Source organism: Centroberyx affinis, unplaced genomic scaffold, assembly GCF_046629955.1.
Source record: "Centroberyx affinis isolate AG114_WGS23_722 - 3 ecotype Tasmania unplaced genomic scaffold, CSIRO-AGI_Caff_v1 ptg002751l_1, whole genome shotgun sequence".
In the NCBI taxonomy this organism is placed as follows: Eukaryota; Metazoa; Chordata; class Actinopteri; order Beryciformes; family Berycidae; genus Centroberyx; species Centroberyx affinis.
In genome coordinates, this window is record NW_027280914.1 from 102355 (window position 1) to 129809 (window position 27455).

The window sequence follows — 27455 nt, forward strand, 5'->3', positions numbered from 1 at the left end:
TGATGAGGTGGCTGCTCCACATATACATACCACACTAACAATTACCCTCTCACATATCGCCAAACACATTCACACACACACACACACACATATACGTACATATACATACACAGATACACAGACCCATACTGGCACACACAGATACAAATAGGTTATACAAACGCACACAGATACACACACACACTCAACCCCGTTTGTAACAATGCTAATTAATCCAGATATCTTTTCCCACACAGGATATCCTTGGCTTTCATCCCCTCCTCAATTAGATTGAACTTCCTACTGTTATGTTAGTGTTTGGATTAGGAGGAATTATGGAGGAATGCTAATGTTTGAAATCCTCCTTTGCCTTTGACTTACTGCATCAGACGCTTGACAGCTATCTGGCTTTTAATAGGAGAGGGGTGTGTGTGTGTGTGTGTGTGTGTTTCTCTGTGTGTGTGTGTGTGTGTGTGTGTGTGCGTACATACAGTACATGCTCTGCTAAATCCTCGGTACGTGCTAAGCGCCTCCCCCGCCCCTCCGTTAAAACACTGGCCGGGCCTTGCATCACTCTCCCACCTCCCTGCCTCTCTTCCTCCGGAGCGGAGACGGGTCAAAACGAGAGCAAGCGGTTCTTTAGATGTTTCCCATCTGAGCGGCGGCCCGGGCCTCTCCGCTCTTTTCTCGGAGAACAAAGAACTAGATTGAAGTCTTAGGCTTACGTGATATAGCACACATTTTTAATGCGCCTGCACCTTTTTTTTCAGTTGTTTTCAGTGGTTTTGTAGTGGTAGGTGTGTGAGTCTCCTCCAAATTATGTGCCTTGTGTTTTTAATGCAGTGAATTTTTGGGCAGCAGGTACTTAACTACACCCTCCACACAGAATGGGCTCCTCATCCTCTTGGCTCTTGTCCATTTTTATTCTCAACAGTTGTTTTTTTTTACTGCAGGTTAGCTAGCTAATGCTAATTAGATAGCTGCATAGCAACCAGCATGATGTAATGCCACAACTGAGCTCTTGCCTTCTCTGTTGCCAGCAACACTCACAGCTGTGCTTTGTGTTTGAGCAAGAATAAAAGGCATCCTGTGAGTTTACAAACATTTCGCGGAGGCTGAGCCGCTCTCTCATTGGTTCAAAACAACAATGGGCGGAGCCAAAGAACCACAGTTTTTCTGGGTAAGTAATGTTAGGCTGAAGCCCAGTGAAAAAGGTTAGAGGTAAGAAATGAGAAAGTTATCAAGGTCAGCTAGTTAGCCTAGCTGACCTTCCAATATCATGAATGCCATCCTACTATAAAATGAGGAAAACTCTGTCCTTCTGTCTGCATCCATTTTGGTCCTCAATGGGTTGGCCAATCAATCTGAAACTGCACATGGGCATTGAGCATTGGCATAGGCAGGGACTGACAAAGCTGTTTTTTACCTTTTCCCAACTTTATGCTGTTTATGTGCATTTTTGGCAAGTCTGCGTGGAGTTGTGGTGCGCGCATCCCCGGGTATGGACTAGTGGTCAAGAATGAATAAAAAGAAGTAATTACATTAAAATAACAATAAATATGGTAACACTTTACAATAGGGGTCACTAAGTTAAGGGTTAGTTAATGCTTAATAAGCAGTTAATGCTTAATAAGCATTAACTAACCCTTAATTAACAGTTAACTAATGTGTCTGGTAATCATTTACTAATGGTGTTCATGTTAACTAAGGTATTACTTTATACATTATTTAATAGTCATCTTTATAAACTATTAAATAATATATAAATGAATACCTTAATTAACATGAACACCATTAGTAATTTACACATTTGTTAACTGTTAATTAAGGGTTAGTTAATGCTTATTAAACATTAACTAACCCTTATTAAGAATGAACTAACCCTTATTAAGCATTAACTAACCCTTAACTTAGTGACCCTTATTAGTTTATTTATGTTACCATAAATATGATATATGACACATTATCAGTCTGTGTCTGTCTGACCCTGTGTGCAGCACCTACCTGCCCGACCCACTCACCCCCACCACTGGCCTGTCAGTCATCTTCGGCACACTTTTGACCAGCGGTGAGATGGATTGTGGCTATGAAGGCGAGGCTAGAGGCCACAGCACAGTGATGTCATGGCAACAACAACAATGGCGGAAAACAGTAAGAAATGAAAGTGCAGCGAAGCTAAACATGCAGCACACAAGACCCGGTAAAAAACATGGTGAATATCGACATGTTTATATTTTATTGCACATTGGCTGCGTTGTTCACCACCTGCTCCTTCAACTCCTGTGGCGTCTTTAAGGATGCCGGTTCCCTCAGCCTCGGGCTAGATGCCGTTTCAATGTAGACAGCTCATCAAGATGAGTGACAGGTGTTTTGGGGGCACGAACTTGACCAACAGCGGGGGAGGAGGAGGAGGAGGAGGGCGGGACCAACAGAACAGCTTCCTGCCTCAAGGCAAAACAGTTGCATATTGCAGCTTTAAGAGATTCTGTCGTGACAATGCTAATGCCAGCATCAAGGTTTTGAATTCAACACGAGCAGCCACGATCCAGCCCACCACACACACACACACACACACACACACACACACACACACACACACACACACATACACACACACACACACACACACACACCCCGACCACAGAGCGGCTTGCTGCCTCTCCAGGAGAAGCTCTGGTAAAGATCAAATCGGCCTTTGAGCTCTCTTGATCTCCGCTTCTCTCTGCTGGTTCTCTCTCTTGTTCTCTCTCTCTTTCCCTCGCTCTCTATCTCTCGTCCAGGAAGTGCAGCATTGTGGATTTTGTGGAGCTCGGGCCCCGGTCGATAACAGGCCTCAGATCTGTCCGGATCTGGGAGTTATTGGTTTATGGACGGGACCGGGGCAGAGGGGGGGAACAAAAACATGTGTCCTACAACATCAAAGTGAACGTGAAAACACAGTCACATCGCCGCTCATGAGAGGGACTGAGTGAGGAATATGCTAATGGAGCCTGAAACTCTCCATGTGAGTCCCACTGCAGTGTGGGTATTTCTCTGTTCTCGCCTCGTTCTGAATCTGTGTCTCGCAAACACACACACACACACACACACACACACACAGAGTCCCTCCCTCTCTGTATCTTTCTCTCTTACTCTCACAAACAATCCTCGCCTCTCTCTCTTTCTCTCTCTCTTTTCCACACACACAACAGCCATTCCCTCTAATGCGTCACTGACATCCACTCCAGGCTGTAACGTGCCTCCCCTGTCACCTACTGACACCACCCTCCAAACCTCCAGCCTGCCAGCCGCCTTGAATTATTCATCTAATATGCTCTTTGACAAAGCCAGCCGTTGTGCTAGTTCACCAACATTACAGGCACAATTTGTTTATTTCTCTCTCTCTCTCCTTCGCTTCCCCTTACCATCTTTCGTCCTCTCCTCCCCTCCCCTCCTCTATTCCTTCTTTTTTTTCCCTCATCTTTGCCTCCAAACACCCATATTCCTCCCCTCTTTATTGGCATCCGCTGTCACAGTGATTTGCTAAAGTGGATCTGACAGGCGGCGAGCCTTGTTCACGCCTCTTATAAAAGCCATACATTTGCTTTAATGGAATTTTCATTTCCTTCGCCTTTTCTTCTTCCTATATAGGCGTAGCTGTGTCTTTGACCGCGAGGCAGGGCTTTTTCCTCTCCCCTCTATACTGTTTATCCCCTTTTCTTTTGCCACTGACAACATATGCAAATAGTAGCCCTGGAAAAGTAGGTCTCCTTGCTTTTTGGTAATCAGCTCCCGCGATTACGTAAACAAAGCAATTACCTCTGTGTGTGTCATTACCGCTGAGCGTCACAGAGGCTACTTGACTTGTGCGAGCAGCCCGACTCCGGGTGCCAAAACGCTCCTCTCTCTCCCTCATCTATATTTTAGCACGCTGGGGGTGTTCTGTAATAATCTCAATTTGTGAACTTGTAGCGGTGCCAGTTTGCCATTTCCGAGCGCCATAATCTTTAGTCACATTCCGCTAAGGTTGGTGGAGTAACAAGGGTCGTGACAGATTGAAATGCTATCCATGTATAGTGCCTGCAGCAGCCATCTTCTGTGTAGCTGGAGTACTTTTTATCTCCGCTGAAACTCCTCTTCTTCCGCTTCCGCAATTTTTCTAAATGTGTGGCTGCTTTTAGCGCTAAAAGCCTTTCGGTGAGTTATACTTCTCAGAATTTAATCCTGAATTGTTCGGCGAAAGCGCCTCAATTACGGTTACTTATGTGGCGTCGTGTACACCGCACAGCGTTTTATTTGGAAAAATTCTCATTCCAACTGTGAGTATAGGTTTATTTACCCCTATTTGGCGATGGGAACAAACATTTTACATCCTCGCAACACATAAAATCCATCTGCAGCTGTCGAGAGCTTTCAACCCTTGCATGGAGAGCTTTGCCAAAAAAAAAGATTGGGATTGGAAATGATCTCTGCTTCGTGTCTTGCCTATTTTACAGCAGAGCTGCCCTTTGGTTCGGGCTTGGGATTCAGACTGAGCCTTAAAGAGTGCATGTTAGCCTCAGGAGGCCTCCGGTTCGGCCCTCAGAGCCTAGTTGGCTCTCAGGCTTAGCCCTCCATTTACGACAAAAACCCTGCTGCTTCTCTCTCTTCCTAATGAGGGTTAGAGGGAAGTAACGGGCCTTTAGCTGTTTTCTCTCTCTCTCTTTTTCCCTCTCTCTCTCACACTCTCTCTCTCTCCCTCCTACACTGCAGTCAGCAGGCAGCGTTAAATATCTCATCTTATTTTACCCTCCAGCCTGCCATCAATTTCAAGCTGTTCTCCTCTCATTTACAGTGGTGCCACACCATCCATAATGACATCAGGATGCACCACGGCATCAGCTGCCAAATGTACACTTTGACTCATCTCGCTCTGAGGAGAGAGTGGCGTGTGAACGGCTTCGCCGCGCTCCTTCACATGTGCCAGACGAGTCTGCGTCCGTGGGAACATGCTGGTTCCTCCAAGCACATTTATGGATCATTTGATTCAATTTCATGTGCAATAATAATAAATGCAGAATAAACGATGGTGCAAGCTCCTCTCTCTGCTGAATCCTGATGGCGTCGTGTTGTCGCCCCTCTCCCGACTCCCTGCATCATGTTTTCATCCTGACACTAAGCTGCTGATTGTCTCCAGAAGAGGCTGGACGGCGCGGTTGGACCCGCTCACTGAACGTTCTCACACAGATAAGCCCACAGATAGACTCCTCTGAGCCAAGATGTGGGAATTGTGCAAAACAAAGCGCTCCACTGCTCTCTGTAGGCTTGTCCGTGACAGTGCATCGCTTTCACCCTCACAGAGTCACTTCTGTGTGCATCGTGCACTCGAAATGTTGCAGGCTGATATGTTTTGGCACCGGCCCACTGTACTTTCTGTTTGGCAGCAAGAGAGCTCATTATTATCCAACATCACTGGGACAAACCACCTCATGAGTTGTGGATTGCATATTGGGTCAATGCATTTCATGGACTTCTACATATGGAAGTTTCAGTCTCCAGGATTCATGGAGTCTCTGCAAGAACCTTAAAGCAGTGATTCTCAACCTTTTTCATATCAAGGACCCCTAATTTAGTCCACATTAGGGCCACAGACCCCCCATTTGATGAGATTTTGTCTCTCTAACCCAAATCTGAGAATATTGTTATTGTTAGATATGATTTTGTCCAGAATCCCATGACTATCTGTATTGTAAGTAGAGAGATAACAGTGAAACTATGATCAAAACAGTCATTCTTATACATTCTCTAGTTGTGTTAACTTCTTGTAAATTAAATAATGCTGAAGTTTAACAATTCATCAATTTGCTGGGGACCCCTAACCTGACTTGCCAGATGGTTTGTTACACAGAACCATCTGGGAAGTGGTCATTGGAAACTGTTTGGAAAAAGGGCAGGCACTTTCAAAAAATACTTGGCAGGTGATTGGATGAACCATCTGTCTATCACCGTCTATCATGGGCTAACTTCAACCAATCAGATCAACGAACCATATAAACAAACTCTTGCCGAAGCCGGTCGGGAGAAGAGCGAAAACATCTTTTCCATCCAGAAAAGCCTTCAGTGCTGTTCTTTGCTCTTCTTTCAATGGAGAAATACTCTCCAGTTCAGAAATAACTGATGTTATAGCAGCATCTACGCTAGCCTCTTTAGGAGCCGCCGTTGTTGTGAACGAACAGTCGCTTCTCGCTGTTGCCACACCTAAGCCACGCCCCCAGCTGCCCTCATAGGACGCTGATTGGTCTGAACCGCTGTGGTTCGGCCACAAACGGATAACTTGAAGCCTGGCAAGATGGATTCTCGCGTGATCGTGATCTCGCGAATCCTTCAATTTTGGTGATTTTCATGGTTTAACTTTAATTTGAAGGATCACGTTCTCCTCCATAGGATGGGAAACTTCTACAAACTTCTGGATGATGAAGCCAACTGGATCAACTCAAAAACACATGGCCGTCAAGCTAAAAACAAAGCTGTTTTTCTTATCTTCTGAAGAGCTGACATTTTGGAGATATGAGGTTTTCACCCGAGGACAAAAATATGATTCCTTTATCTTTTGTTTATTCATTATTAACATTTGCTTTAGTGTCAGTTTGGTTTTGAGAAGACAGCCGGGTGTTGCTACAGGTCAGGGAGGGAGGAGCTGCTGGCACATTGTTCATTTGTTGTTGTACATTCTATTCTATTCTATTCTATTCTATTCTATTCTATTCTATTGTCCAAAAAAAAATCATTGGCCTTAAAATAAAGAGTTGAAGACGTTTCGCCACTCATCTGAGAGGCTTCATCCGTTCAGAGCTGATCTTACTTGCTGGATGATTCTATTCTATTCTATTCTATTCTACTCTACTCTACTCTACTCTACTCTATTCTATTCTATTCTATTCTATTCTATTGTCCAAAAAAAATCATTGGCCTTAAAATAAAGAGTGGAAGAGGTTTCACCACTCATCTGAGAGGCTTCATCCATTCAGAGATGATCTTACTACCTGGATGATTCTATTCTATTCTATTCTATTCTATTCTACTCTACTCTACTCTACTCTATTCTATTCTACTCTACTCTACTCTACTCTACTCTACTCTACTCTACTCTATTCTATTCTATTCTGTTCTGTTCTGTTCTGTTCTGTTCTGTTCTGTTGTCCAAAAAACAAATCATTGGCCTTAAAATAAAGAGTTGAAGAGGTTTCACCACTCATCTGAGAGGCTTCATCCGTTCAGAGATGATCTTACTACCTGGATGATTCTATTCTATTCTATTCTATTCTACTCTACTCTACTCTACTCTACTCTATTCTATTCTATTCTATTCTATTCTATTCTATTCTACTCTACTCTACTCTACTCTACTCTACTCTATTCTGTTCTGTTCTGTTCTGTTCTGTTCTGTTCTGTTCTGTTCTGTTCTATTCGATTGTCCAAAAAACAAATCATTGGCCTTAAAATAAAGAGTTGAAGAGGTTTCACCACTCATCTGAGAGGCTTCATCCGTTCAGAGATGATCTTACTACCTGGATGATTCTATTCTATTCTATTCTATTCTATTCTGTTTGTTGATAGGTGTCTAATATCAGTAGATGAATGCATGCGAAGTACTGCCACATTCTCTCTGAGTGTGTTACATCTCTTAGTCTATTTGTATCTTTTAGTCTGTAATCTGCAGTCTGTCTGTACACGATCTGATGGTGAAATTCTTCCACAAACTGCAGGATGCGTCACAAATATTTAAATATCCAGTCGGGCAGGTTGAGGAGACGATGCAGTGGTGAGAGAGAGAGAGAGAGAGAGAGAGAGAGAGAGAGAGAGAGAGAGAAAGAGAGACAGGGCCTCCCTCTCAGGCAGCAGGCAGCTCCAGCCAACATCAAAGCTGACCCGGAGGGAGTGAGAGACACCGTGAGGCCCACACCGCCTCCCATCAAGAGTGTAACGCTGTGGGGGAAAAAAGTGTACAGGTGGCTGGGAGAGAAACTGAGAAAGTGATAGAACTGAGGCGGAGGCTGAAGGAAACCTGCATGGAAGAGGAATGAGAATCTACTTCAGCGATGAGTAATGGAAAGCTACAGAGAAAGGTTGGAGGGTGGGATGAAGTTGGCTGGATAGGGGACATGACTTTTTCATTTAATGTAAAATGCAGAGGTGTGACCAAGTCGACTTTGCTCGAGTCCCACGTCAGTCTCAAGTCTTGAGGCACAAGTCTAAAGTTAAGTCTCAAGTCTAAATGTAGAACACCAAGTCAAGTCAGAATAAATCAAGAGTCCAGTATCAATTTAGTAACTTAAAGAAAACTAAATATCTAGGACTTTTCAATGCAATATGGTTTTAATAGGATGAAAACTTGGTAAGAGCATCATGAGTTTTATTTCTATAATCACTTTCAACTTCAATAAATTCAATCATTCCATACAAATTCAGAAAACAGAATTTAAATTCAGTCGTCTGCTGGAACAAATCTCATCACTTTCAATCTGAGTCATTTACACAAACACAAGATCTCAATCAAGACTTTAGAAACCTTTTCAAGTCTTCAAAGTACAAAGTCAAAGTCAAGTCCTAAGTCAGCAGAACCCAAGTCAAGTCAAGTCTCAAGTCTTCTCTTCATGCATCAAGTCAAGTCTCAAGCAATTAAAACTGTGACTCGAGTCCCCACCTCTAATGAAATGAATAGAATAGAATAGAAACAAATTCAGGGTACCGTGTTCAAGTGCATTCCCAAGTATATTGGCAGCTATATAGTGGTAGGCTATATAGGGTATACATATATACTATGATGAATTCCTATAGTAGGTCTACTTGTCTTTTACTTTTTGGCAGCAGCATTCTTATTTTCATTTAAACTTAAATTTTTAGTCTTACTTTAATTTCAGCAATGGCCCTTCACCTCCCATTTATCCAGCATCAGGATATTAAAAAAATCCTTCTTTTTCCAAAGTCGTGTCAGATTAAATCGACAGTGTGCCATTCACTTAACACACACACACACACACACACACACAGAAAGTTTCCTATGTCGTTTCAAGGGTAATTTGAACTAAAGAAAGAAAGGCAGAAAGAAAAGACAGCGTGCAGCATCTTGTCCACATAACTCATTATGCTGCTCATGTGTTGTTTTATACAATATGGCCTGAGACAGAGTCAGCACATCTGTGAGTGAATGAGTGACAGATGTAAACATCAAAGTGGCCAAATTAAAGCCTGAAGTGTCAAAACTGTGGTGAGTCACGTCTGCCTCAGTGTGACAAAGCCTCATCTGGAGGTAGGAGGGAGCAGTGTACATATGTCTCTGTCTCTGTCTCTGTGTGTGTGTGTGTGTGTGTGTGTGTGTGTGTGTGTGTGTGTCCTCCTCTGTCCTCCTCTTCCTTCACGAGCAACAAACCTATTCTGGTCCGCGGCTGGAGAGCGTGCGTGCCTCCTGCTCTCTTATGGTAGAGAAACGTGGGCCAACACACACAACAACAACAACAACAACAACAACAACAGCAACAACAACAACAACAGCAGAGTTTTACAGTACAAAGCCCAGCTGGCAGGCTTTGTTATGCAAGCACATTACCATACAGCTCTGTTCCTGCTGCGGTGCAGGAAGAATCCATCCAAAACACTTTCACACCTCTGAAAAAAACAGCTATTGGCGATGAACCTTGCATATCTGGGCCCATTTTGCTGTTGTGTTTGTCTTATTCCAGCCTGCGGATAACAGAAAGCATATGGATTGAGAATAGTGTTCGACCGATATGGGCTTTACCGATATTTTTGGATTTTGTCTTTTATCTTTAAATTTGATATTTTCATGCACAAGGTACAAGGTCTTACTGTTTCCCCCAACAATTTTCTTCTTCTCAGAGTGGAAAAGCCTCTGAAACGGCATTTAGTCCATCATGGGACACTAAAACTGTCCATTGAAATCCAGACTATAATGACATTATTTTAGGGTTATTTTAGGGTTAGCTGCTCTAAGGCATATCTGTATTGCTTACAGTGTGTGTATGCATATGTGGGCATGTGTGTGTGTGTGTGTGTGTGCTTGCTTGCATGCATGTGCATGTGGATATGAAAGCACTGGGCAATACCAAGTCACTGTAAGCATACAGATCATACAGAGGGGCTTTGCATCAGATATTATACATCATTTTTTGTCATTTTGACCATAAAGTCACAATGAAAGTGCATTTTGAGAGCATCTTGCTTCCTTGTGATGATTCCATGTGATGTATTTCCTGTTGAAACAGGATATTGGGGCGGGACAAAAAGCAGGGAGGGATCATTCAAAAGTGTAAACCAATGGGATATCAGTTAGGGAGAGAAAGACAGTTTTATTTGATGCAAGGGGCAGAGGAGGGATTGTTCAAAAAAGTTTTTATTGGTTGGAATTCTGATATATACCTCCTGGTACGCGATGAAGTCACCACTAAAGATTTTCTGTTTTCCAGGAAGTAAAAGTATTGAGATGTTGATATAAGAAAACAATAAAATATATATTTTTTGTCATTTTTTGGCATAAATTGTCAAATAGGTGTATGGTATGACAGTTGAGCTAAAAAGGCAAATAAGTCATTTTCATTTCAGTATGACTTTAAACAACATCCTACTACAATATTCCACGTCGCTAGATGGCGCTGCCCCTCTTCAACGTCACATACTTGCATACAACCGCGTCCTCGTTGGTCTTCAGTATCACATGACCGGATGTGCAAGTTCAAAACATTGCGGCACAAAAGCTTTCAGTGCGCCTTGTTGCTGTCTTACAATGATCTCTCCTACTTCTAGCTAGCGTTTATCGCTGTAACGAAGAGAAAACGGCCGTTTCGTATCCTGGGGTCAGTTTTGGTGGCTCCAACATGGCGGGGCCTCTGCTGGAGTTTGAGACGGAGATGTTCCTGGGTCTGTTCGGCTGTGACGGGCTGCTGGTGGCGGCGGAGGGAATGGGGATAGACCGCATCCTGCTGCAGTTCATGCGGGTTTACTCCGAGGAGGGCAGCCTGGTCCTCCTGCTCAACACAACCACCCCGGAACAGGTGCGGACCACATACATGTTGGTAACGACGACTGATGGGATGTACATGTCTCGTTTGGGCGCTTCATACTCGCGCTTAACTGATGTTCCGTTCTTTGTCGTAGGGAGAGAAATCCACGCACTCCATTCAGAAATCTGGCAATATAGTGTGTCATTGCTTATTGGCAAAGGTACATACCCTATAAATTATGACTCAAGGTGTTTTCTGAATCATTAGCAGCCACTCTTCAATTCTGCATATATATAATCCACTAAACAGCATTTATTTAAATATAAAATTTCAAATTGCTTCACAGGGCTTGCTATCGCCCGCCACTGGTAAAAAGTTAGATTAGAGGAAGATATGGGTATAACGGGAGAACCGTTCAAAATGTTGAAATGTTATTGAAATAAGTGCTGCTTGGTGTATTGGATGTATGCCGAACTGAAGAGTGACTCCTAACGATTCAGAAAAGGCTTTGAGTCATACTTAAAGAGATGTGTACCTTGCTGATAACACTGAATTGCCATATTTCTGAATGGAGTTTGGCGGACAGAACATCGCCTCTGGAGCTGGTAGGAATCTAGGAATTCAGTGACTTGCTCGGATGTGTTGAAAACGATCTCTGTTGAACCTACACTAAAATAAATGAAAAATAATTTCCCTACGGGGATCAATAAAGTATCACACAATTATCACACTCATTATTACCCCTCTCTGCCATTTAGAGCCTTGTTGTGAAGTTACCTAGTACAGCTTCAACAGAATACTATAGATAACTGATGTTTCCCTTCCTCCCTCCCCTCTGTTCTCAGGAGTATTTCACAGAACAGTTGCGAGTGGAGGGTGTGACCCACCTGCCCAGGACGGTGACCAGCGACGTCCAGAGCACCGAGCGCTATAATGTGTACACACAGGGAGGGGTGCTGTTCGTCACCAGCCGGATCCTGGTGGTCGACTTCCTCACCGACCGCATCCCAGCACACCTCATATCAGGTCAGAGCACTGTGGCTGGACATCATGGCTGAAATGATAACCCACATTGTTTTGTCAGATGTTGTGATCATGATTATCGATCACAATTTTCTCAGTCTCTGTCAGTGATTTTCTCAGTCAGAGTCTCAGCGAGTTTTGGGAACAAAGTTAGATTCTTGCACTTTTTGCATCTTATATGAATATCTTGACAGTTCTCACAAAAATGAAATGAAATCATCTTTCAGTATGACTAGAATCTATTTTAAATTTAAACTGAAATTCCAGCATATGATTAGACTCTCGTGATGAAAGCATCTTTGTCCAACTGGCACTAGCATTAATATACTTTTTGAAAATCAAGCTCTGAAAGATAATCTGTTGCAATGAGAATAGTTTGCCCTAGTTACATTCTGAACTTGGGGAAGCATACTTGAAATATGATTTTGGATATGATTGAATCCATTGTGATATGAGTTTGTATTCAATACCAAATCCAAACCTAGAGTAACATACTCGGTACATGTTTCTGCATCGCCCCCTTCAGGCATCCTGGTGTACCGGGCCCATAAGATCATTGAGTCGTGTCAGGAAGCCTTCATCCTGCGTCTGTTCAGACAGAAGAACAAGACGGGCTTCATCAAGGCCTTCACTGACAAGGCCACGGCCTTCTGCTCCGGCTTCTGCCAGGTGGAGCGCGTCATGAGGAACCTGTTCGTCAAGAAGCTCTACCTCTGGCCCAGGTGAGACGGACAGTAATCAAGCGTGGGTCTTTGTGGTTAGAGCTGCAATGCTTTGTTGATGTCATCGATTACACTATGTAAATTTGTTGATTTTTCGTATTCATAATCATCATATCTTTCTGGTTTGAACATGACTGTGGAAAGCCCAAACCGTAAAGTTTCCACCTACCAAACCTACCAAGATCCAGAGTGTACAAACCATGATCAGATATTAATGGGGGCTTGGTGCAAAAACACCCATGAAAGTTCATAAAAGGATAGGAAATAAAAAAAAATAAAAATAATTAGTAGTACCCTTTTTTGCATTTCACCATGTTCATGTTCTGCATTGAGATCGCAAATATTCACGTGCGACTGTGTCGTGTGTTATTAGGTAGTTAAATAATATTGCCCCTAAAATGGACCGAAATGCCCCTAAAAATCAGATCGGGGACACAAAATTCCCTCTGAAAAGAAAGTTAATGACTCACCCTGGTACAAACTATGAGAATACTGTAAACAGAAACCCACTAATATAGTGCTTTGTTCACTGTGCAGAGCTGAAATGGCGCACAAAAGTAATAACCTAAATAGAAAAAAATCCCAGTTGTGCAATTTCATGCACACAATGGCACACGTGACAGCACAGTAGCATGGCAAGCATTATTCAATTTAAACTAGCCTGCAGTTATTATCATTATTCAGCGGAGCTTGCTTGCTGTTTTTATGTAGTCAAATTGCTGCTCTCAGATTCATTGTTGAAAAAGTTGTATTTAGTGACAGTGTAGGTTTATCTAGAGTGTAGGGCTGCAACTAACGATTATTTTCATTGTTGATTAATCTGTTGATTATTTTCTCGATTAATCAATGACATCATTTCTTGACATCAAAATGTCAGAAAATGGTGAAAAATGTGGATCAGTGTTTCCCAAAGCCCAAGATGACGTCCTCAAATGTTTTGTTTTGTCCACAACCCAAAGATATTCAGTTTACTGTCATAGAGGAGTAAAGAAACCAGAAAATATTCACATTTAAGAAGCTGGAATCAGAGAATTTTGACTTTTTTTTTTTTTTTTTAATTACTCAAACCGATTAATCGATTAACAAAATAGTTGGCGATTACTTTAATAGTTGACAACTAATTGATTAATCGATTAATCGTTGCAGCTCTACTAGAGTGCAAATTCTTAGGCGATTACCTTTTGTTTCCCACTCTGCCTTAGAAATCAGCTCTTTGGTCATTATAGGTGTAGTACAGCATTTGAGTCTCTACACTAGAATGTAATGCAAATGTAGTATCTTATTTTCTTATGACACTTACTTTCCACATAAAATTTATCTTGATAAACGGTTCAATCATAAAAGAGTTTTATTGTTAATTAGTCATTTAGGTTATCCAATAATAAAAATAATCAGCCTTTACAGCTCTAGTTTTCCCCAGCTGCTCCCTAATGTGTTGTGAGGCAGTTAAGATGTGAGAGCTGCGTTGTGGATTAAATTAATTTTTCTCTCTCTCTCTTTGTCCTTCTTTCTCTCATCCTCTGATCTCCTGTCTCCCTTTCTCTCATTTCCTCTCCTACTCTCCTGTCTCCCTCTCCTCCCTCCCTCCCTCCCTCCTTCCCTCCCTCCCTCCCTCTCCTCCCTCCCTCCCTCCCTCCCTCGCTCGTCAGGTTCCAGGCCTCGGTGAACACGGCTCTGGACAGGCACAAGCCGGAGGTGGTGGAGCTCCACGTGTCGCTGACGCCGGCCATGAGGGCGATCCAGAGCTCCATCCTGGACATCATGAGCGCCTGCCTGAAGGAGCTGAAGTGCTACAACCCCACGCTGGAGGCCGAGGACCTCTCCCTGGAGAACACGCTGGGGAACGCCTTCGATAAGGTCCGCCGCCGCCCCGCTGACTTAGATAGAACCGTCTGTCACGTTCCTCGGTTCCCACTGGTCATGGTGTTATTCCAGACAGGGACAGTCAGGGAATTCTCTGGTGAAGTCATGGAATATCAGGGATTTTTACAAATGGGTCAATTTAGAGGAAGGTACTAGAATGTATGTTTCACACATCCCACTACTATAATTGGAGAGCGGTTTGTGTGTTTGTGTGTCCCACCATGGAGGAGAGGAGAGAGGAGAGAGGAGAGGAGACATGGAGAGGAGAGAGGAGAGGAGACAAGGAGAGAAGGAGAGGAGAGAGGAGGAGAGGAGAGGAGGAGGGGAGAGGAGACATGGAGAGGAGAGAGGAGAGGAGACAAGGAGAGAAGGAGAGGAGAGAGGAGGAGGGGAGACAAGGAGAGGAGAGGAGGAAAGGAGAGGAGACAATGAGGAGAGGAGAGGAGACAAGAGGAGGAGAGGAGACAAGGAGAGAAGAGAGGAGAGGAGGAAAGGAGAGGAGGGGAGGAGAGGAGACAAGGAGAGGAGGAGAGGAGAGAAGGAGAGGAGGAAAGGAGAGGAGACGAGGAAAGGAGAGGAGGAGGTTATAAATTCTAGTTTTTTGCATTAGATGGTAGTTTTCAGCTGTTTTTCTCCACAGTAAGCCCAACTGTAGTAGAAGATCTCTAGAATGTTTCTGAGCTGAAAGGCGACACTAACAATCCAAGAAATAATAAAGATTTAGCTAATGAAAATGCTCTGACTTAGTTGTGGAAAGGCATGGAAAAGTCATGGAATTTTGCACCAGGGCCACAGAGGAAACCCTGCGTTATATTGCACCTATTCTGCCTCTTTACCATTTTATTATATGTTGTTTAGAGACTTCCTTCTTCTCTCCTCTCTTAAAGTCTCATCCCACTTCTGTTAGAACAGGAGACATTCTTTCATTCATTCTTTAAAGTTGTTATGCTTTGTTGATGTCTTTCATCCTCAGAGTTTTTACTATCAGCGGGTTGAATCTCTGTGTTTGAAGTGATGTTTTCCCTCATCTCACCCCCCACCCACCCACCCAGACCATCCGTCACTACCTGGACCCCCTGTGGCACCAGCTGGGGGCGAAGACCAAGGCCCTGGTCCAGGACCTCAAGGTGCTGCGGGTGCTCCTGCTCTACCTCACCCAGTACGACTGCGTCACCTTCCTCAACCTCCTCGAGTCGCTGCGCTCCAGCCAGAAGAACTTCGGCTGCAACTCTGGTGAAGTAGACTGAATGTACTTCCCTGCTGTCATACAATATCAGGGTTGAAAAGTAAAGTAGAGTAGGTTATGCCTTGAATCATTATTTTTTGACGGTGTGCAAAGGGCAGTATTATTAACTTAATTAGTGAATAATAAATCTATTGGTATCACAAATTCTAATCTTTGACAACATGCTTTAATGACTTAAGTGTGTGTGTGCTGTGTTCCATTCAAAGTCGAGAGTAGGAAATTCCCAGCTGGTAGTTAAGAATTAAATCCAAAAGAAAACCAAGAAAAACCAAGGGAGAAACATGGATGAACGTGAGATTTAATATGCTCAACATAAGATATTGTTCCCCATGCAACAGCTAATGTTGTGTTAGCAATGTTAGCTATCTAGTTAGCACAGAACGTTAGCAACTGGAAATGCAACTTTACATTTCAAATGTATATGTTTAACTATTTACCACACAGGTGTTTTGATAAATTTAAGGTCATGCAATGCTGAAAACTGAACTTAAGTGTATTCGAAGGATTGTAAACATATGAAAAGAAATGCTGTTGATCAACCCCCCCCCCTTCCTGCAGATATATTATTGTGCTATGGGGCAGTAAACATCGTACTTATTGCCCCTTTAATCTACTTAATCTACACCCCTGTTTGAATGAAAGTCTGGGTTGCTGTCTCCATCAGGGTGGCTGTTCCTGGACTCCAGCACCTCCATGTTTGTGAACTCCAGGAGCCGAGTGTACCGCATCCCAGAGAGCAAGAAGAAACTCAAAGTGGGAGCGGAGTCAGAGAAACAGCAGACCTCTGTCTCAGGTAACAAAGCAAAGCAGTGACCAGATGTTTGAAAACTTCTCCACCAGAGTAAATGTCTGTAACGTTGTGTTTATATGAAAAAAATTTGTTTTACTTGGTGGTAATGAGGAAATTACTCAGGGATCTGTGTGTGTGTGTGTGTTTCAGAGGTGAAACGGGAGCTTGTGCTGGAGAAGAGCCCAAAGTGGGAGGCTCTGACTGAAGTACTGCAGGAGATTGAGAGGGAGAACAAGAGCTCTCAACATGAACCAGGTTAGACATTAGTGCTGCTTTGAACTTTATAACAGTCCATTATATTTAAAGTCCATGTCATCTCTATTGCATGGATTCACATGAAAATGTACTACATAAACAGAATCTTATCAAAACTACCTATTGGTTATCAGTCATTGTTTATTTCACTCTAATTTCACCTGCGTGTATGAACAGGGTGTATTAGGTTTGGGCGACTGGATAGTGGGAATTCCCTTCCCGGATTAAATGACCTTGATCTTTGGTCATTTAAAATGTAGCCTAGCGCAAGACACTAAAGGCTCAATTATGCTCAACGTTAAATACGTATACGGATACGGACGGAGCCTTCTGTCCGTAGTCTGCGTTCATTTCGTCCGTATTTGTGCACGTTTTCTGAAAGCTTACGGATACGGACGAAATGGAGCAGTACCACCGGAAATCGTGGGGGCAGTGTAGCCAATAGTTCAAGTGAGACCAGCGAGACATCCACTGCCCTCTAGTGGATGTATTGCTTAACATCCATGCCAACGTGAAGGATGTATGGAAGTATGTGGGAAGTGACGGTTACATCGTTTGACGTATTTATTTTTGTACGTAAAGGGAGCATAAATGAGCCTTAAAATGGAGAAGCACATGCAGGGGCAAAATTATGCTCAGGTTGATATTAAAAGTATTTAGAGCCGGCACAGATGGTAGCCTAAACACAGCTGACATTTCACAGTCAACAGAGCCGGAGTTCCTCAGAGCCAGAGTTCCTCAGAGCCAGAGTTCCTCAGAGCCAGAGTTCCTCAGGCTGTGCTGGTTTTGTCCTATCTGAGTGTCTTGTGCGACTACTTCCTCTTGGGAATGCACTGCTTCCTCTTGGGGATGCACTGCGACCTGACACTTGTTCATCATTGTTTTTCTTGACTTAAATTATATATTTAGATTTTTGTACAATGTAAAAACAGCCCTTCCTTGCACATTTAAATGCTACGTTTCAGTTCAAGTCAACACGCTTATTCATCCCCCCAAACTTTGGTTGATTGATTATTGGTTAAAAGGAGGATGTACACTATCGGCCAACTCTAGCGTGCATGTTTAACTGGTATTACTATTTATTGCAAAACAATTATGGTTATGACACCGCTACTACTTTTTATTACCATGACCTCCGCGATAACCGGCTCTCATCTGTCATCATTGATGTTTGATTTTCACTCTAATACTTTAGCACTCTAATAAATTGTTATATCCATGTTGCTGACTGAATTAAAGTGTATGCAGACCAGCAGCTCTTTATTTGAGACTCATTTGACTTTATTTATTTTAGATGGTGTTATTTCGATTTTTATTTGTGTTGTTTAAAACTGCCCTTAGTTTCTATAAGCTAAACCAGCATTTTAGAATTTTGTCATTTAAGAAAAATGGCAAATGTCTTGTGATTGATGTGATAAATTTGTTTTTAAGTAATAAAAGTATATTACAATTAGGGCTGGGCAATATATCGATATTATATCGATATCGTGATATGAGACTAGCTATCGTCTTAGATTTTGGATATCGTAATATTGTAATATGGCATAAGTGTTGTCTTTTCCTGGTTTTAAAGGCTGCATTACAGTAAAGTGATGTCATTTTCTGTACTTACCAGACTGTTCTAGCTGTTCTGTTATTTGCCTTTACCCACTTAGTCATTATATCCACATTACTGATGATTATTTATCAAAAATCTCATTGCGTAAATATTTTGTGAAAGTACCAGTAGTCATCCCTACAATATTGTCGCAATATCGATATCGAGGTATTTGGTCAAAAATATTGTGATATTTGATTTTGTCCGTATCGCCCAGCCCTGCTTACAACTGAACATTTCGCCCACTTCGTAGAAAATACCGAGATATATATTGTGTATCGCCATTCAGTCTAAAAATACAGAGATATGATTTTTGGTCCATATCACCCAGCCCTAATTACAGTACTGTTTTTATAGTTTTCATCTTTTTAATAATTTGTATATTGAGATAATTTTGGTCCTTGTCCAACTGCTGCACTTGTCTCCCCAGGTCGTGTGCTGATCTGTGCCAGTGACGACAGGACTTGTGCCCAGCTCCAGCAGTACATCAACCGCGGCTCGGACTCGCTGCTCAACCGGCTGTACGCCCGCACCATCGGCAAACGGGACGCCGCCGCCGCCGCCGCCTTCGACCTCGACTCGCACAAACAGGGCAAAGGCTGGGCCAAAAAACGACCCGAGAAAGGATCCAAGGGAAAGAAGCCCGCGCAGAAGACGACCAAGCGGGCCTCGAAGAGTAAAAGCAGGCTGTCTCTAACCCTGACGCAGATGGTGGGGAAAGAAGACAAGGATGAGGCGGAGGCGATGGGCAGCAGTGGAGACGAAGATGACCTGATGGAGGAAGATGAAGGCGAGGAGGAACAGCTGAAGTTGGATTTGTCGTCCGACGCCTACTACGGCGTCCTGAAGGAGCCGCTGACCGTCATTCACCCGCTGAAGGGCTGCACCGACCCCTACAGCTTGACGCGGGTGCTGCACGAGGTGGAGCCCGGTTTCGTGGTGCTGTACGACGCCGAACTCAGTTTCGTTCGCCAGCTGGAGATCTATAAAGCCAGTCGGCCGGGAAAACCGCTTAGGTTTGTGAGCAAAAGCAACTCATTGTCTTATTTGACATTGTTTGGATGGCAGTCCTCATTTTCAACTCATGATGACCTGTTATTTTGCCTCTCAGGGTGTATTTCCTCATCTATGGAGGCTCAACAGAGGAACAGAAGTACCTGACAGCGCTGTCTAAGGAGAAGAAAGCCTTTGAACACCTGATCAGGTCAAAACCATTTCCCTAACACTTCAAGTAGGGTTAACTGTGACCGTTAATATCACTTATTTTTGAATTAATTTTTAAATTCCTTATGTGTTGATTTGAGTTTTGTTGACATGTCAGTTTCTCATTTATACTTGTGCTTATGTGACATTGCAGGGAAAAGGCTACCATGGTGGTCCCAGAGGAGAGAGAGGGGCGAGAAGACACCAACCTGGACCTGGCCAGAAATCTGGAGCCTGCTAATGCCACTACCAACACCCGCAAAGCAGGCATGTCTGTTTTTTGTTACTGTACTTTGATGTACTAGTTATACGTTTTCCACTTTAACTGCTTTAATGTATGCTGCCTTTTTAAAAGGGTCTAGCAGTATTCTCTACTTTTTTCTCCTTTTTGAATTTCCCCTCTGTTCCTTTCCAGAAGATCTAATCCAAAGTCTTCTTCACTAATCTAATATTTACCACCATGGGAAATGATAAAGGGAAAAATTAAAGGGTTCTGATTGGTTTGTGTTTGTATTTACCTTCCCCTGTCCGATACCCAGGTGGGCAGGAGCAGCCCACGGAGCCTTCTCGAGTCATCGTGGACATGCGTGAGTTCCGCAGCGAGCTCCCTTCCCTGCTCCACCGGCGCGGGCTGGACATCGAACCCGTCACCCTCGAAGTGGGCGACTACATCCTGACCTCGGACACTTGCGTAGAGCGCAAGAGCGTCAGCGATCTGATTGGATCGTTGCAGAGCGGCCGCCTCTACACCCAGTGCCTCTCCATGACCCGGTACTACAGGAAACCGGTGCTGCTCATCGAGTTTGACCCGGCTAAACCGTTTTCCTTAATCGCCCGGTCAGATTTCCGTCAAGAAATATCGTCCAATGACGTCACCTCAAAACTGACCTTACTGACCCTGCACTTCCCCCGGCTCCGAATACTCTGGTGCCCCTCGCCGCACGCCACGGCCGAGCTCTTCCAGGAGCTGAAGAAAGGCCGCTCCGAACCGGACGCCGCGGCAGCACAGGCCGTCACGGCCGAGTCGGACACGGTGGCTGAATCGGCCGATCTCTACAACCCCGGGCCTTATGACTTCCTGTTAAAAATGCCAGGGGTCAATATGAAGAACTACAGGAGTCTAGTTAAAAACGCTGACAGCCTGGCAGATCTAGCCAAACTCAGCCAGGACAAGCTAGCGCAAATACTTGGGAATGCCAACAATGCTAAGTTGCTTCATGAGTTCCTGCATAATGTTGCCAATGTGCCTGCTCCTGTGCAGAAGGGCAAACAGACGTCGTAGGCATGAAAGTGATAATTCTGAGTTTATGTATACAGTGTTTTTACCATCAGGATTGGTTTTCCTTTGTGAAACTGGATGGAAGTGTCTTTGGTGTGGAGTTTGCAGACTGAATTCACATGTCTCAAGAGTCCTTTGTCAACATGTGAAATTTGTAAATTATGTTAGTGTACAGATTTAATTGAATTTTTTGTATTTGTATTGTATTTGTTAAACTATTCAGTTGGTGCTTGCAAGATGTGGAGTTTTTAAGAGATTTTTAATGACATGGAAAAAAGTCCTGGAAAGAATAAAGTCCTTAGCTAAAGTGATTTTAGATTACACAATTATTATCCCTTTTCCCAAAATAAAGCTTTCTAGAACAACCTTGAGGTTTCTTATTTAACACCAAAACCAGAAATGGGCTAGCTGAAAACCAGTATATACATGTACATGCTATTCCCAGTAATTCCTTATTATTCTATATAAAACTTTGGACTCAACCTGGAATTTTAGGAGTTGTGTGGATATATTCAACTTTTTGCCACTTCGTGAACATTTCAACATATGAAACTTTTGTTCTCATTTTTTTTTCACCATAGAAATGAATGGTCAAGAGTAAATAGTGATATCTATGATGGTCAAATTGGAAAAATGAATTCAACATTTTTATCTTTAAAGATGAGGCAAACACACTTTTGGCTGCTTTCAGCTAGCCCACATATTTTCAGTAACACTTTACAATAAGGGTCACTAAGTTAAGGGTTAGTTATTGCTTAATAAGCATTAACTAACCCTTAATTAACAGTTAACTAATGTGGTAATCATTTACTAATAGTGTTCATGTTAACTAAGGTATTAATTTATACATTATTTAATGGTCATCTTTATAAACTATTAAATAATGTATAGATTAATACCTTAGTTAACATGAACACCATTAGTAAATTACACATTAGTTAACTGTTAATTAAGCATTAATTAACCCTTAACTTAGTGACCCTTATTGTAAAGTGTTACGATATTTTCTCTATCAAATCTACCTTTCTAGTCAAAGTGGGGTACGAGGGCCTCCAGGGGTCCTTGTAGGAGTACCAGGAGGTCCTTAGCTGAGGAATAGTTTAATTTCACTCCCTAGCAGTAAGCAGCATAAGTGAATGTATAGGTTTTGACTGGTTTGATCATTAGAGGTTTCACTCTCCACACTGTGGATATATGCCCAGCTACACTGTAAACAGTTATGCAATGCTGTATGAAGTCATATCTAACAACATAAATCGCCTCAGATGGGGTTCCTTAGCACAGAATCTTAAGAAATGGGGGTGTGATGTGTATCCGTTTGAGGGTAGATCATGTGGAATAACTTGGGGAGCTCCACAGTTCATAAACGCTGACCAGCAGGGTGGAGTGGACAGCGCCCCCCGCAACGCTTCCTGTCTCACAGCGTCATTACGTCACCCTGCATCCGAACAGATCAGTCGCAGCCATTTTACTCCGTGAAATAAACTTCGATCCTCAGAGAAAAAAAACCCCACAGCAGATATTTCCGCTGACACTAAGCGGCTGTCTCACAGTGACCCGGACCACAAACGGCTTCGGGAGTCAAGTCTTTGCAATCTGGTAAGATCCGATAACCGGGCTGCGGTGTCTTGTTTTTAGCATGCTAGCCTGTTAGCTGAACCAAGCTAGCTAAAAAATGTGAGGAGGTTGTTGTTGAGGAGCGTTCATGATGTGCAGAGAGAGCAGAGAGGGCTAGGAAAGACTGCACAGCTCAGCATAACGGCTAACTGAGTGTTAGTTGGGTAAACGTAGAAATGATGGCCACGGAAACACTTCACCGTCTTTTGATTGGCACTGTCTGCAACTCACTCACCTGTCAGATTTAAAGTAGCTAGCCAACGTTAGCTTATCCCACACCCACCTACACCGACGCGCTTAGCTGTGGTGGTGGTGGCGGCGGCGGCACAGCCCTGCCACTCAGTACTTCCCAAGCAAAATTGTTGTTTTGTCAGCAAACTGGGTGTGGTGTGGTTTAAGCTAGCTATTTGGCAAGCTACTATTTGCGTATAATGTATTTGTTTACTGTTTCACGCGTTTACTGTTCAGTCCAGATGCTCTCTGAATGATCAGCCCTGTTACTCAGGTAATGCTGACCGGGTAAACTCCATGCATGTCATGTCATTTCGGGGACAGTCCCTCTTGCTGATAAAAAAAAAAAAAAAAGCCCCATGGTGTTATCTTAATAACCTCCAATCCACTGGAGAGCGAAAGGCGTCCAGAGATGAAAGTGAGGTACTAGTGCTTCAACAAATCAAATCGGGTCACGGTCACACTCAGACAGGATGTGGTGTTTTCAGAGGCGGCCCTATCTTATAACAGGCTATCATTGAAAAGTGTGAATTATTAGCGTGAAATACTGCTGTGTGCATATGGGTGGATGGGAAAGCAATTATCCCAAGGCTGTTTTTTCAGTAAGCCATATCCCTATTTGTTTTGCTAATTTCAACCTCCCAGTGCAGTATCAGTTTCCAGGCTTAGTGTCTGCTCAGAACAATTTAGACTAGTTTTTCCACTTCTCTTGCCACGGTAAGTTCAATGACAATGAAGCAGAATACGGTCATCTAAATGTAGGCAGAAGCATTTTCAGGTAATAATACCCTATTCCAGTCAAAATGGCAAATATCTGAATATTCTTCCAACCTTGTCCTGCCGTTTTGTCAACAGGGGTGTAAGTGATCATTTGTTGGAGTTACAGATTGTGATGTTGGCACATAATCAGAGTCACTGATTTCCAGGCTTTGATTAGTGTTGACATATTTTTATAACAAACACGCTGGCATTAACTACCCACAGAAAACCTACGCCCAAGTGAGGCTACCACCCTGGGGCTATTTATTCAGATTCCTTCATTCATTTCTCTGAAACTAGTTTATGTAACATTATACCTACATATGCCTATTCATTGTTAGTGGCACTGTCTTTGGTCTTTTGTGATTCAGATAGCTACGTAGCAGTGGCATCAGTTGCATTTGTCCTGCTTTGCTTAGGTTTTAGTTCCTGTCCCATGGTTTTTGGCTCCCAATCAGGAGCCAAAGACCTTGTTTTTTTGTGTGAGCTATCCTTTTGTGCTGTTAATTTTAAAAGGGTCTTTTCAGAGAAGTCCACAAGGCAGCCAGGAAGGAAACGACACAACCTGTCTGTCTGCGGGAACAGAGTAGAACAGAGACTGTAGTGAATGAGCCGCTGTGATGACATCATTTCTGTCTTATCTCAGGATAAAAGCAGTCATTTTTGTTGGACAAGACTGTGGTCTATTCAGGGCCAAAACTGTCGACTCAAATAGTAGTTTGGCACTGAGTGGTTCTCATGCTGTGTGTTTGTGGGTCTGTATGTGTTTGTGTATGTGTATGTGTATGTCATGCCATTTCTTTTGTAGCGTTTCTCTCTGTCTCACACACACACTGTGGGGTGTAGGACTGGGCAATGTGGACAAAATATCACAATAATCATTTAATTGATAGATAACAGTATCTGCTAACATGCAAAATCACATTCAGTAATCAGGTTGATGTTCGTTGCATTGAACTGCATGTGAGTATGAAGTATGATCAGATTTGTTTCAGGTCTCATGAGAGATTTTAACTAATAGACTATTTGCTTTTTTTATCATTAATTTAGACAGAATTGTGTATCACCATAACTTGATATCATTATTTCATTACATTATTTTATTGAAAGACAATAAATGATAATATTGAATTATTGTCCAGCCCTAATGGGGGTGTGTTTATGTCTATTGACAGAGACCAGACCACCCTGACTGATGATTGTTTACTAGCTCCCAGACCGAGGCTGCCAGCAGTTATCTCATGCTGTCAGTTGAGTGTGTGTGTGTGTGTGAGTGCTTGTGGGTGCTTTATCACTGAGAAGGCTTCACAGCCAAGCCTATTTGTAGTATAGTTGACCCATGACCTCTTCTCGTCAGTATGTGGAGCCTGGGGAGCGGCGGTGGCTAGCTCTTTTCCGTGTTTGTTATTGTTCTGGATACATAACTCTGCTCTACATCTGTAACACCATGTCACTCTTATTCCTTTGAATGGACGGAGAATTACGGGGTTGTTTTTGCTGAAAACTGCTCCCTGAGGTATTTGGCTGGAGTTTGCATGTTGTCTGAAATGTGTCACATCCTGACTCTTACCTCCCAAACATGCAAAGCTCTCGTCTTCTATCTCATCCATTCGTCAGTGAGGTGTTTGCAGGTAGAAAGTCATAAAGCCTCACACCTGCGCTGCGTGGGACGAGGCCTATATAAGGCTGTGAGAAGGGAAGAACAGCTCCAGGGGGCAGACACACCCGAACACAGTCGTCATACTGCAGAAATGTTGACTCAAAGGATCACCTGGTTGAATCTGCTGGTACCGCTGATAGGCATTAAAAAAAATTATGAAACCTGAAGCCAGTTTTGGTACGACTTCCATGTTTGTGCAGCCATTCTACTGCGGCTTAGTCTTTCTACATCGGTAGCATTTTGAGTATGTGAGTCAAGTAGTCAGCTCCACCAATCAGAATGGCGGCATTGCAGTGCATTATGGGCAACCCAGTCAGCGCTGATCATGTACAGAGATTGGATCAAAATCCCATCTAACTGAAGTCTGCCGGGTAATGGCAATGTTAAAGTGCTGCATAGAGATGAAATATAGCTTTTCTACAAGTCTCTCACTTGGGATCTATTTTTAACTTGTGTTTTTGACCTGTAAGGTGAATGGAGTGAGTTGCTTCCTCCGTCACACACTTTCCCCAAGTCATATGTTGCAACCAAGAACTGTGTGTGTTATGGAAAGGTAATATATTACGTTGTGAGTGTAAACATGTGAAGCATATGCCCTATCTCTGTCCTCCATCTACCGTTCAGCCCTCCTTTGAGGCTGGCATTGTGTGTGTGTGTGTGTGTGTGTGTGTGTGTGTGTGTGTGTGTGTGTGTGTGTGTGTGTGTGTGTGTGTGTGTGTGTGTGTGTGTGTGTGTGTGTGTGTGTGTGTGTGTGTGTGTGTGTGTGTGTGTGTGTGTGTGTGTGTGTGTGTGTGTGTGTGTGTGTGTGTGTGTGTGTGTGTGTGTGTGTGTCGCCCTTTGATGAAACACATGGTACTTGTTGCGCGTGCCGTTAGCAGAACGGTCCAGAGCAGAGCAACATGCAGCGCCCGCCATCTGGATCTGCGCTTTGATTCAGCCGGGGCAGCGCCGGTGTTTACCCCACAGCGCCTCATCAGCCATGACAGTTGTTTGTTCCTTTCTCTTTCATTGCCCCCCTTTCCCCCCACTCTTGTCCCCCCCCCCCCCCCCCCCACACACACACACACACAGCATGTAGGTCTGTCTGTTGGAATGCTATGCTGTGGCAGAGCTCATTGTAAACAAATCTGACGACTCCCCCCACCTCCCACTCCCTCTCCTCTCATTTCACTCACTGTTACCTTGCAAGATATATCCAATTGGAGTCCATCTGCTATCCAATCTAGAGTAGAGTTCAACTAATATGGGTTTTTTAAGCTTCCAATAGGTGCTATTTTGTGTCGATATTCAGCATCTTTAAATTTTTCCATTTTCATGCCCAAAAATTGCAAGGATTCAGCCTTTCACCCGGGATTTTATTCTTGGCAGGGTGGAAAATTTTCCGAAACGGCTAGACTATCATATGACACAAAAACTCTCTCATTCTCATTGAAACCCAGACTAGTGAAATTCTTTTAGGGTTGGCAGCTCTTTAAGGCAGGGTGACCCACCACACCCATTCAATATTACTACCTTTAAAATAGTTGATGTACAGAAAACATTATTGAACAGTTAAATGAATAAATAATATGTGCAAAGAAAATACAATTTCATGACAGGGTTTTCTGTAGTTGTGTTCAGGGAGGAACCTCCATTATATCAGCAGTGGATAACATGACTGACTGATATCTGATATTTAATAAAAGGGCAATATCCGCACAGTATATCAGTAATTTAATATCACCCTAATCCAATTGTCTACTTTGTAAACGAAGCACACTTCCCTAAAGAGCACTGAAAGCCTCTGTGTGTGTGTGTGTGTGTGTGTGTGTGTGTGTGTGTGTGTGTGTGTGTGTGTGCAGTAGATTGATTCTCATCCTGTGAGCGTCTCTCTCTCCTAGACCGCAACGTGATGCTGCAGCACTTTGCTCATCAGTGCCAAGAGCCTCTTGAGCTCGTCCCACCATTGTCTCTGCACGGAGTGTCCACTTCCATCGTCATAGAGACCGCTGCAGGTTTCCCTAGCAACCTACGAGCATCAATTGTCAGACCCCCGATACTGCCTTGATTGCCAGCTACTTTTAATCAGAAAGTGCTTCTTCTGGTGCTGCTTCATCTGTTTCATTCTCTCCACACCTTCAAACACTTCTATTCATGGAACTTCAATGTCTGATTCTTAAATTATTTCTTGGCCTTGTGTGCATGTGTGTCTGTGTGTGTGTGTCATGTTCTCTTTTTAAATAGGACTGTTTATTTCTTAGGCCTAATTCCTCAAG

At 43.2% G+C, this 27455-nt stretch overlaps 1 protein-coding gene across 1 annotated transcript; it reads left to right on the plus strand.

Annotated features, from left to right (window-relative positions):
• The first annotated feature begins 10736 nt into the window (after positions 1 to 10736).
• Positions 10737 to 21256, plus strand: ercc4 (excision repair cross-complementation group 4). Its single transcript, XM_071535705.1, has 11 exons — positions 10737 to 11006; positions 11801 to 11981; positions 12505 to 12700; positions 14350 to 14557; positions 15616 to 15796; positions 16474 to 16595; positions 16752 to 16844; positions 18866 to 19467; positions 19563 to 19655; positions 19809 to 19921; positions 20194 to 21256. The coding sequence occupies exons 1-11, from the start codon at positions 10830 to 10832 to the stop codon at positions 20934 to 20936; spliced, it is 2709 nt and encodes a 902-aa protein (XP_071391806.1). The 5' UTR covers positions 10737 to 10829; the 3' UTR covers positions 20937 to 21256.
• Positions 21257 to 27455: the final 6199 nt, after the last annotated feature.